The 12,084-nt window shown below is 46.6% G+C and overlaps 1 protein-coding gene across 1 annotated transcript in view; it reads right to left on the reverse strand.

Moving 5' to 3' along the window:
- ELP1 (elongator acetyltransferase complex subunit 1) overlaps positions 1–12,084 on the reverse strand; it is a 686,929-nt gene that overhangs the window by 382,122 nt on the left and 292,723 nt on the right. The window contains exon 17 of the mRNA XM_086963713.1: positions 8,548–8,601. Within this exon, the coding sequence (XP_086819839.1) occupies positions 8,548–8,601 (54 nt within the window). The remainder of the gene's footprint in view (positions 1–8,547; positions 8,602–12,084) is intronic.

Genomic DNA, 12,084 nt, shown 5'->3' on the forward strand with positions numbered 1-12,084 from the left:
GCCTGTCTGTGTGTCTGCAGTGTCCGAGGTCCGTCTGTCTGTGTGCCTCCAGTGTCCGGCTATCTGTGTGCCTGCAGTCTCTGTCTGTCTGTGTGCCTGCAGTGTCTAACGTCCGTCTTTCTGTGTGTGTGCTGCAATGTCAGCCTGTCTGTTCGTTCCCCCAGCAAAAAAAAGTGAGCACCTACTGTCAAGGCAACCACAGTGTCATGGAGCAGCCCCTCTCCTATCTGTTCCTTCCTTCAACAAATCTCACACAGGGTGAAACGCCGAAGATGCGCCACTCCGTGCCAGCAGGAATAAGAAACAACCCTTGTGTCTAGGTTTACGATGTCAACCGGCCAGGATACGGTGCCTGTCTGTGTGCCTGTAGTGTCCATCTGTCTGTGTGCCTGTAGTGTCCGTCTGTCTGTGTGCCTGTAGTGTCCCGCTGTCTGTGCGCCTGCAGTGTCCATCTGTCTGATTGCAATGTCCGTCTATCTGTGTGCCTGCGGTGATCGGCTGTCTGCCTGCCTGCAGTGTCCGTGGTCCGTCTGTCTGTGTGTGTGCCTGCAGTGTCCGTCTGTCTGTGTGCGTGCAGTGTCAGCCTGTCTGTGTGTCTGCAGTGTCCGAGGTCCGTCTGTCTGTGTGCCTCCAGTGTCCGTCTATCTGTGTGCCTGCAGTCTCTGTCTATCTGTGTGCCTGCAGTGTCTAAGGTCCGTCTTTCTGTGTGCGTGCTGCAATGTCAGCCTGTCTGTTTATTCCCCCAGCAAAAAAAAGTGAGCAACCACTGTCAAGGCAACCACAGTGTCATGGAGCAGCCCCTCTCCTATCTGTTCCTTCCTTCAACAAATCTCGCACAGAGTGAAACGCCGAAGATGCGCCACTCCGTGCCAGCAGGAATAAGAAACAACCCTTGTGTCTAGGTTTACAATGTCAACCGGCCAGGATACGGTGCCTGTCTGTGTGCCTGTAGTGTCCATCTGTCTGTGTGCCTGTAGTGTCCGTCTGTCTGTGTGCCTGTAGTGTCCCGCTGTCTGTGCGCCTGCAGTGTCCATCTGTCTGATTGCAATGTCCATCTATCTGTGTGCCTGCGGTGATCGGCTGTCTGCCTGCCTGCAGTGTCCGTGGTCCGTCTGTCTGTGTGTGTGCCTGCAGTGTCCGTCTGTCTGTGTGTGTGCAGTGTCAGCCTGTCTGTGTGTCTGCAGTGTCCGAGGTCCGTCTGTCTGTCTGTGTGCCTCCAGTGTCCGTCTATCTGTGTGCCTGCAGTCTCTGTCTGTCTGTGTGCCTGCAGTGTCTAAGGTCCGTCTTTCTGTGTGCGTGCTGCAATGTCAGCCTGTCTGTTCGTTCCCCCAGCAAAAAAAAGTGAGCAACCACTGTCAAGGCAACCACAGTGTCATGGAGCAGCCCCTCTCCTATCTGTTCCTTCCTTCAACAAATCTCGCACAGGGTGAAACGCCGAAGATGCGCCACCCCGTGCCAGCAGGAATAAGAGGACTTTGCAAACAGCAAAAAAAACTGGAGCACATTAAAACTTGGCTGCGCAGCCATGTAAGAGGCAGGGCATGTCTGCGCTTGTGCAAAGTAGTATATTATAACCAGCCACGTAAGAGGGCCGATCTGCGCTTGCGCAGAGTCCCCATCTCCAGACCTCACACGCGTCACCCAGCATCACAGGCACTGGTCACGCTCGAACCCACGCCATCTTAAACCTTTGCACCTAGGGTCTCCGTGCAAACCAGAGCGCTCCACAGCCCGGGGATGAAGTGCTGTGTAAATGTCACAGTGCAGTACATGGTATAGGCCAATTCTACTACAGTACCTGCGGCGGATGGCTGTGAGAGCTGTGTGGGATGTGAGAGCTGTGTGGGCTGTGTGGACTGTGAGAGCGCGACTACTCACCCTTACGGGTGAGTAGTCGCGCTTTAACAAACTCCTGATTGATTGATTGGGCTGTGTGGGCTGTGAGAGCTGTGTGGGCTGTGAGGGCTGTGAGGGCTGTGAGGCCTGTGTGGCCTGTGTGGCCTGTGTGGCCTGTGAGGCCTGTGAGGGCTGTGTGGGCTGTGAGGGCTGTGTGGGCTGTGTGGGCTGTGAGGGCTGTGAGGCCTGTGTGGCCTGTGTGGCCTGTGAGGGCTGTGAGGGCTGTGTGGGCTGTGTGGGCTGTGTGGCCTGTGTGGGCTGTGAGAGCTGTGTGGGCTGTGTGGGCTGAGAGAGCTGTGTGGGCTGTGTGGGCTGAGAGCTGTGTGGGCTGAGAGAGCTGAGTGGGATGTGAGAGCTGTTGGCAATGTAAATAACAATGCCATTTATTTATAAGTAAAAAAAAAAAAGAAATGTCATGAGCAATGCCAATAACTAACTTTTCCAAAGGCGAAACCATTGCATTGTAAATGCTTGTTTAGCTATGTATTTAACTTGTGGGGGGCCTCTTTATTTTGCTGCAACAATTTACGTCACAATCTGACCCTTGTATCAGACCCTGTTTGGAAGGCCACAAGGGCTACTGGGATTGTGGTGGTAGAGGTTGTTTGCCTCTGATATCCTGGTTTGCTCGCTTCCTACTAGAGCCAAACACAACCCCTTCCACACTTGACTTCCAGGGTAGTGAGGGGGAGCAGCCTCAGGATTCTCAGGAAAGCAATGCGGGGGTGCTTGAGCTCGGTACTCAACATTCAACCAAAAGACACATCTTAATGCCCACCCTATTGCTTGTCTTTACAGGACACAAAGTACTTTAATCTGACAGTTGCACTAAATACAACACAAGTCAGTGTTCCAGAGTGCAATACATGTGTAGGCAGTATACCAGTCGGCTCCCTCTCTGCTCCCTCCCAGGCGATTCCCGTAACTCTCATGTTCTGCTACTGACAAAATCATGAGAAGAATTAATCTAGTTCAGGTGCAGCGTGCATGTGCCCAATCCATATATGGGCAGCTTTTGTATGGATGACCCCTCCTCAGAATAGGCGACACTTAAAAAGTCCACTCTTGCTGTCATGTAGAAATGCTGCTCTTATGTTACCCAGCAGGGGTTACAGTGAGTAGGCAAATCCGCTGGAGTGTTAGGGCTAGGAATGGTTGTGTCTTGCAATGACCCACCCAGCTTTGAAGTTGCTTATAGAAGTGTCAGTGCAGGTGTAGGCCCTGCCACTGCTTTCTTCGTATGGTGCAGTGATGCTGCCTCATTTGGGCTGAACTCATACACTCGGACAGTCGTGCTGCAACAGTCTATGGGGCTGATATCCTGACTAGACTGAAGGTAGGTGCAGACCTGGTTGGGCTACAGTATTCACTCAGTTGAAACCCCCATTTGGACCTATGGTAATCATGCATTTTCAGCCGGCATCTGGGCATATGGCAATTAGGCAGCTTTAGCCCTCGTTTAGGCCCACAGCATTTATCCCTGCTGCAGCCCTTTTCTGAACAGATGAGGAGCAGGGTGCGGTGGGTTCCACCAGGAACCTAGGTGTGAGCCAGGGCAGTAGGTATGGATCCCGCTTGCACCAGCTTCTTCTTTGGTTCCTTCTTCGTTGACTTTCAAGTGTCAGCTCTTTTTCAACCCTCAATGCACCACAGCCACCAGAGGCTCCCTGGGCTCTGCTCCTCCCAGACAGTCTCTCCTCCTGCACAGGACTAAACCCACTGCTTCCCTCTTTCAGCAAGAAGATAGGCAATTCAGGGCAGGTCCACAGTTTCAAATATAGAAGGCCAAGATTTCAGGAGTGGGGAGTGGGTGGGAGTGTGGGCAAAAGGTGCCAGGTTCCTCCTTGAATCCACCTTTGCTGACTTTCGAGTAGTCTGCACTTTTTCAATGTCCCAGAGACACACTGGACTTCACTCCATTCAAACAGCCTCTCCTGTAGAGGCAGGGAGAATCCTTCCCTCTCACAGCAGACAGACAGAAGCTGTAGAAGGTCAAGACTTCAGGTGATGTGCCCACACCTCGGGCAGACACCTGCCCGGGGTCCACAGCAGTTCTTTGAGTACTCTTCGGAGCGCTCCTTTCTTGATCACTAAGGACTTTGAACTATAACAAAGTGGGGTGGTGTGCATTCCACCTTTATACACAACTTCTAGACAGGGGATGAGGCGGGCTGCAGCGAGTCCCGTCCGAAGTAGCACGGTGGCTACTTCGGCAACCAGCCACCGTGCTACTTCGGACGGGACTCGCTGCAGCCCGCCTCTGAGATCGAATCGAGGATCAAGAGGACCCGTACTGCATCTCCCAGCAGCCACTCCTCGCCGCCAGCCTCCCAGGCTTGTATTACCAAAACTCACCTGGCCCTCTGCCATAGCGCATAGGTCGCGCATATTCGTTTAGGAACATTATTCAGACGTCCTGCTTCGCCGCCCATGACCCCACGAAAGCCTCAATTGGCTCTCTGCTTGTACTATCAAGTGCACCACACCACCCACGAGGCCCCGAAAATAGACGCCGTCGTGTCACCCTCACACGGCCAGCAGGCCTTTCAAAATCAGGCAATAGTAATTTGAGTAGTCCTGAAGATGATCCCAGTGTATTATTGGAGATAGGGATCGAAAAGTCACATCGACTGTTTTAACAATACTACATCCTTCATTTGTGCATTATGTGTTGTAGTCACTGTTGGTTTGAGCTTACACAAGATTGCATTGTATAGTAAGCCACCTTTTGCTCCACTTTGTTTGCCTGTTTTATTTCCCCCATGTATTGTTCTCTCTTTCTTTTCACTTGGTACAGGCTTGTGCCCAGTTCTTGATCTATGTTGTGCCTCACCTAAACTTGAATCATCACTTTATTTTGGAAATAAAAATTCCCATGTCCGGCTGGACATTGGAATAAAAAAGACATAGCTCTTATCTAAGTCTGTGTTTATTGCTCATAACTTTATTTGAAAAAAGTTTAGGACCTTTGTCTTTTTTAAAAACCATTTACTACCCGAGGTCCTCAACTACCTAGACGGGTTCCCTTGTTGTTTATACTGAAGAAAGAGTAAACAGCAGCTCTCGCTAACCCAAAGGGCTCATAGAATTTGAATTTTAAATGGCGATTTGTCTTGATTCCCCTCATCACTTCAGTGTATGGGTCTCCTCCTTTCACCTACAGGAAGGCAGGCAATCCACTCACATTCTTTGGATGCATATACCTTACCCTCCACTGTGTGCTAGGCCAGGGCAGACTCATCCAAAATGGATCCCACTGTCCTCCATTACTCTGGATCACTCACACACTCGGTCGGCAGGCTCGTTCCCCCTCCCTCCCTTCCTTAGCATACACATAGGACCAGAACTTTGAGCTTTACACATAGGGTCAACAGAGCCTTAAACTGACAGACGCAGATACAAAGGTTTGCTCACACTACTGATTTCTCAAAACTACACTATGCTGACATCACCACTCTATACACTATACATAAGACAAGGACAGCAGTCCACTGTCAACAATGAGAGCATGCTTGATGCACTCCCTCCGGTCACAGGGAAGGTCCAAGATCATGCTTAGTCAGGGACAGGCCTAGGCATCTGTGAACACACTTAGATTAGCGTGATGCCAGGGCCAAAGCAAAGCGCATGATACCTGTTATACAGGGGACATTCCTGTCCAATAGGCAGTAAGAGTCTAGATTCAGAGAAGAAGGCCCGATGTTGCACCATTGTATCATAACCACTGTGGATTTTCAAAAGTTGGACCAAGTCTTTCAGAGCTAGGACTGCCATCAGCCCAATGCATTTATCTAGATTGTTATACCTCTCGTACAAAACACAGATTGAGAGTGCTCCACAGTGATATTTGCACCAATAAATTCAAGAGTAATTTGCAAATGCCAGCTGTGGAAGGGACAGGTGAAAGGGGCATCCCACCAGAAAAAATCAGAACATGAGTGCAATATCACAAGAGAGTGACGAAAATGCAAGGAAGGAACTATAATAGGATTGGATTGACAGTCTGGCAAATGTTCACTGTGCTCTGCCAGACAAAGTCCATAGTCACCTGGAACCATTTAGCTAACACAGCATAAATGTGCAAGAATCGGTCCTGTATCTGGCTTTTGGCAGTTACTAAATGAAGGTCTTTGAAAGGCTGAAGACAGAAATGCCTCTTGAAAAGGACTAAGGAGGATTTGGGCTAGCTAACAAGCACCAATATCGAATAGGGTAGTGAGTGTCAGAGTAAAACTCACTCTTTTTCTGCTTTCCCCTACTACTGGATGGGTACACAAATTAAGTGCCAATCGATCCCACAGAATGCTGTGTCAAAAGACCATAAACCTGTTCCTGAAGACCCCTTACAGCGAGCCAAAATGCCTTTTGCCCTGCTTTGTGGACATAGAGGGTGGTGGCAGAATTGTGCTGGGACAGAGTATAGGATCCAGGAGCCAAGTATCCTCCATCTATTGTCTTGTGGTTGCATTAATTAATGCTTTACTTTTCATACATATGATGAATTGACAGGGTGTTTGGGACACAGAGCAGGGTTGGGTTATAAATACCCCGACCCAAACACACACAAATATCAGTGGCCCTCTTGCTTGGCAAGAGCTATGAGTGTCATGTGCTTGGTGCCTTGAAGTTACACTCAGCCATGTTTCTTCTGGATATTCTATTTAAAGCTCACATAAAATTCAGGAATTCAGAAAAGAATGTGTCTCTTTCTCGACCGGTCAGCAACAGTATGTTGGAAATGTGTGTCTTACTCCACCGGTCAGCAACAGTATGTTGGGGACCCCTTGATTTAACACTTCTAGGGTGTCATTGCTATCACAGAGGTGAGGGCATCTCTCCATCAATCTTATGCTCTTACATCTCTCTCGAGGTTTGTGTTGAAGCACCTGGCTGCACACTTTGCAATACTGCAAGAAGCCTTCAGTTTTCCCTCAGTCACCCCTACTCACCCTTCTCGCTCAGCTGAGGACACTACTTCAAATCATGCTCCTTGTTTCACTGTCAATACATAAATCCCTTCAGGTCACCAAGTAATTAGGCAGTTCGTTTAATGCTCTATTTGGGACATTCAGTTTCTGTTTTTCATTTTGCTAAACCCAGTGTGGACATTCAACTATTTCTTAAAGTAGTATTATTTGGTAACCATCAGAGTAATTGGAAGGTATTGTTGGTTCTCCTTGCAGGTTTGCTCTGTTCTTGTTTGTTAGTTGTTTATGTAGGTAAATCCCATATCTTTCTCTGTATTAAGTAGACAGTATCCGAGGCATGCCCCTTGCATACAGTCAACTTGTCACTTCTGAATCCGAAGAAAAACAAACTAAAAGAGGCCATCTAGACATATAGTACTTTGTGATACAGGCGGTACTGGTATACTTTCATTTGGAACGTGTGGCTCAACAGTTGGTTTGTGCGTTAATGTATCCAAAATATACTAATTACCAGATATTTACACCATGTGTGTCTTTCTGATCCCTTCCCCTTGGGTCTATTATATGGACCCAGTTTCAGCAAGTGCAGCCAACTGGACTATAGAGGAGGACATCACCTATACCTTATTTCATTGATCACATAATGTAATCCTTGGTTATTCTTTGTTATACTGAATCTTTCAATAAAAACTAATATTAAATAAATGAATAAATAAGTACACTATGACCTGCTCAAAACTGGGGCCTGCCTGCTGTGGATGCAAAAGAGACTACCTGTAGGAGGAGGCCTCTAGTCTCTGGTGCACGTGTCCAGAGAAAACTTAGATCTGGCATGCAAGCTTAAGTCCAGAAGGATAGACTGGTGAAACGGTAATGGTGCTTAAATGGCTTGAGACTGGGTAGGGCTGGATGGGGTAACAGAAGAGAGGTTGTTTTCCAAAGACACTCAGCTCCTGGGCCCCCATCCGTGATTTTTAACACCTCAATCCAACTGAAACAGGGTGTCTGGTACCAGAGAAGCTGCTTCTGCAACATAGAGCTAACATCTTGTCAGGGAGTGCTTGCACCACTCCGGTAGAGTATGGAAGGGAAGGGTTGTCTCTGCATTAGATCAAATATCAACTACTTCATTAGCAGAAAGGATGGCCCCAGATGGTGGCCAATGGCCGAGCCCTGGCTTTTCTTCCTAATAGTGAATACCAAAGACTCCAATAAGATCACTGCAACTTTACACAACACTCTAGCCAGATGGCTCTGGAGGACCTCATACTGATGGCTATACAGAAAGCGCACCATCATGACTGTTCCTCAATCAATGAACGAAGAGAGTTATACAGATCAGCTCCTCTAAGTATTCAATGATACAATGTGCATGCTTAAACTGGAGTGTCTCTGCATAAGCTGAAGGATGAAGAAGGAAGCAAAAGATAAACAGATGAAAGGTATTGAGCCCAGCAATGGTAATGAAAATTGTTGAGCATGTGAAAACTGATTTAAATTCACAGCACTTAGCAAAATAGGGAGATTTACGAGGGAACAGATATATGTACTGAAAGGAGTTCAACAATCCTTTTTTTAAACAGTTTGCAGCCGCACCTCTTGCTGGCAAGATATCCCCAGAGCTGAGAACAGGAAAGAGACAGGATGTAATACTACAGCCATATAAAAATGTTACAGATTGGGCAAGAATTGATTTCCTACATTTCACAAACAAATTTCATACCTCCATGCCATTAATGAAAAAGCGAGATCGGTCAGTCAAGCCAAAGATGGCTTCCTGCAAAGAAAGAGTAAAAGCTGTGTCAGTTGTGTGCAAGGTTATAGTTAATTATGCTCAGGGATAGATAAGAGAAATTAGAAAAGGATTGATTTCACACACAACTACCAGCAGCAGCCCACTTTGGTGGTGCTTCTCTAATGAACACATATGGTAAAACAATATTTTTAGTGAACTTAGGTGAGAATAAGTGAACAATAATCATACTTTATGAAATGCAGACAATAATGAAACTGGTGAACAAAAATGGTCTAGACAAAATAACCATACCATATACAAACCTATTTATGCGTATTAACATAAGCAGCTTCTACATATTTTTCGAAATAAAAATCCACTGGACTGGAAATGTGCCAGGTTTTCCGACACTACGTGACTTAAAACCATAGCATGCAGGCCAGCAAGAACCTCCATCGGCTGTGTACACACAGACCTTATATCCTATATTGAAAATTACCTGGGCCTATCCGTCACTGGCAGTGATAGTATTGCATGCACTTTTGCTGCATATTACCAGAGGCTCTACAGTTCTGATTCGGGGGAGAGGTGGCCCAGTCTTACAGCAATTGGTCGTGGATCTTCCGTCACTGCCAGGGACCAACAGACAAGGAAATAATTCTGGAAGGAAATATTACCTCTGAGGAGGTAGGGGAGACCCTTCCGCAACTTCAGCCGGGCAAGGCACCAGGTCCCAATGGGTTCCCAACGGATTATTGGAGACTACTCTGGCCCCAAGTGGGTTCACTCCTGCTAGAGACAATCAGGGAGGCCCTAAAAAAGGGCCTGCCAACCACAGACCTTCGAGCGGCAGACATAGTAGCGATTATGAAGCAAGGACTGAGTGGTACACGCTGTGAGCAGTACAGATCTATATCCCTGCTGAATATAGAAGTTAAGATTTGGGCCCAGGTGTTGGCCATTGGACTATGATTGGGAAACTCGTTCGCCCTGATCAGTCCAGGTTTATGCCCCAAAGGGCCACTACACACAATAAAAGAAGAGTGCACAATGCAATAGAAATGAGCGCTGGGCTGCCAGGCCATCAAGCACTACTCATGGTGGACTTTCAAAAGGTGTCTGACTCGGTGGACAGGGACTTTTTCTCCACACTGCTTACCCGCCTACAGTTAGGACCCAAATTCACTAGCTACTTTTCATTTCTCTACACCCGCCTTCAGGCCAGAGTACGTGTCGGCAACGCCGCTTCTCCCTGGTTTCCTGTAGAAAGGGACACCTGACAGGAATGTCCACTCTCTCCCTTGCTCTCTGCCTTGGTGGCAGAGCCACAGGCAGAATGGGTAAGGGTAGGCGCTTTGTTCCGAGGCTTTCAATGATCCCTGATGGTGAGCGACTGAATCCTACTGGACGTAGACGTTATCTTGCTCTTCCTTGGCAACCCTCCCAATTTAGGAGCGTAAAAGATGAAAATATTACACACATTTGGGAACTACTCAGGCATTTGTATCAATAAAGCTAAACCACCTGTAGTTTCCAATAAAGTTTGTTATAAAAAAATAAATTAAAAAAATATATAGCTAAACCACCCATCTACCTCAATGTCCAATGTCCGATGGCAATACCATGGGCCCCAGAGCTGCAGGTACTTTCTGTTTTGAATGAAATATCTAGGGGTATTTGTCACCGAAGATAGAGAGCCTTAGTATATGAGCACAAAATTCATTCTCAGCTGGAGGGCTTGGCCAGACACATTCAATTTTGAAACTCCCTCCACTTGTCTCGACTTGGCCGCTCGGCCATCTTCAAAATGGTTCCACTGCCAAGGCTCCTGCATGAACTTCAGAATTTCCTCTTCTCACTGGGAAAGGACTTGTTCGCTAGGGCCAACCCTAATACACAAGCTCCTGTGGAATAGAGGAATAACCCATATTGCCTTAAAAATGCTTTTAAGCCCACCTTTGGGGGAGGCAGAGCCACCCGGACTTCCTGTTACATTATAGAGTGGAACAACTACTGGTGCTCAAGGACTGGTGGTTTTGATGGGTTTGAGGACCTGGCATATGCAGTGGAGGTGTGGCTCTCAGGCTGCGACTGCCTCCCACATTTCCCATATGGTGGAGAATTTCTGCGCTGATTACTCGCTTCCACACACGTGGCGCTGATAGTTTAGAGAGAGGCCACGAAAGTCGAGGGATTGGCTGGCCAACTAACATTGGAGACCCCATTGTGGAAAGGGACTAACTCCCCCAAGCTCCACTAAGTGGGGCATCATAGGCATCAAAATAATCTCAGGTGTGCTCACAAATGAGTCCCTCCAGTCTTTTATGGAGCAGCAGGAAGAATACCAACTGCATCGCAGAAAGTATTTTCAATACCTCCACCTCTGACACACACTCACCCCATGCTTGCCACTAGATGTTGAAATCATGGCGCATTCGCCCCTGGAAATATAAAAAGTACACTAATATAAAAAGTTCCTCATCACTGTTACATTTCATAAGGAATTATGTGGGCTGTGCAAAGACAGCAAAGCCATATCAAGCAGAAATAAAGCACTATAAACTCCAGATGCTGAGGAACCAACACATATGCTCGAGGGACTCATTAATATTGGAGGTGAAACTTATACTTAGCAAATGATGTTTGACACCTCAAATTCCCTTTTCAAACCCTAAAGTGCCATTCCACTATCATGAACGGTGGGTAATGGGAGCTTAGGTAGCAAAGAGCCATAACTCAAGGCTCCTCAGCTGTCTGCACGACCCAACATGAATGTGGCACAAGGCACTTTCGATTTTAAGCAATCAAAAAAACTTACCTACTGATTAGAAGTGTCCCTTTCCAGTTATAAGTATATGTCACTGTCATAGCTATTACCTATTCTTAACAAGTCTTTGTTCATATTATCCTTTTAATAGAAAAATGTAAGAACAGGCCCCAGGCAACTAGAAAAATGTGATTGTGCAGAATAGCAATTTTTAACGCCCACTAAATAATTCACGATTTGGTACATAATTTGCCAATTTTGGCAAAGAAATATTTCTTAGGTCAAATGAAATAAAAAAATAGTAATACTGCTACATAAGGAGCTTGCAGGTGCACCAGATACTTTATGAAATTTAACTGGTCACCTTCAACTATTGACTGCTGTACTGAGCCAATTAAAGAGCTGACAATGTTGCCCAGAGTGTGTAAACATTACTACTTGATGGACTGGGGAAAGGTCATTTGAGTGCAGCAGGAAACAAAAAGGTAAACATTTAAATATAATGTATATAGGGTGGGAAGAATGATCAGTGTCATGGCATCTTTTCACTACAATTTACAAATTGGTGTTAACATCTCACACACACTAGTTCTTAAAGCTGTTGTTATTTTAAAAGGGCACTCACACCGCAGGAGAATCACAACAATGTTGCATCTCTTTTTAAGGTCCCACATCTTGAATTCTAAAGAACCGCCAAGTAGCACACACAAATAATAAATATAACATATATTATACTATTTTGCAGAACCGATTTTTAA

Source organism: Lissotriton vulgaris, chromosome 3_1 (genome assembly GCF_964263255.1).
Source record: "Lissotriton vulgaris chromosome 3_1, aLisVul1.2, whole genome shotgun sequence".
NCBI classification, from domain to species: domain Eukaryota; kingdom Metazoa; phylum Chordata; class Amphibia; order Caudata; family Salamandridae; genus Lissotriton; species Lissotriton vulgaris.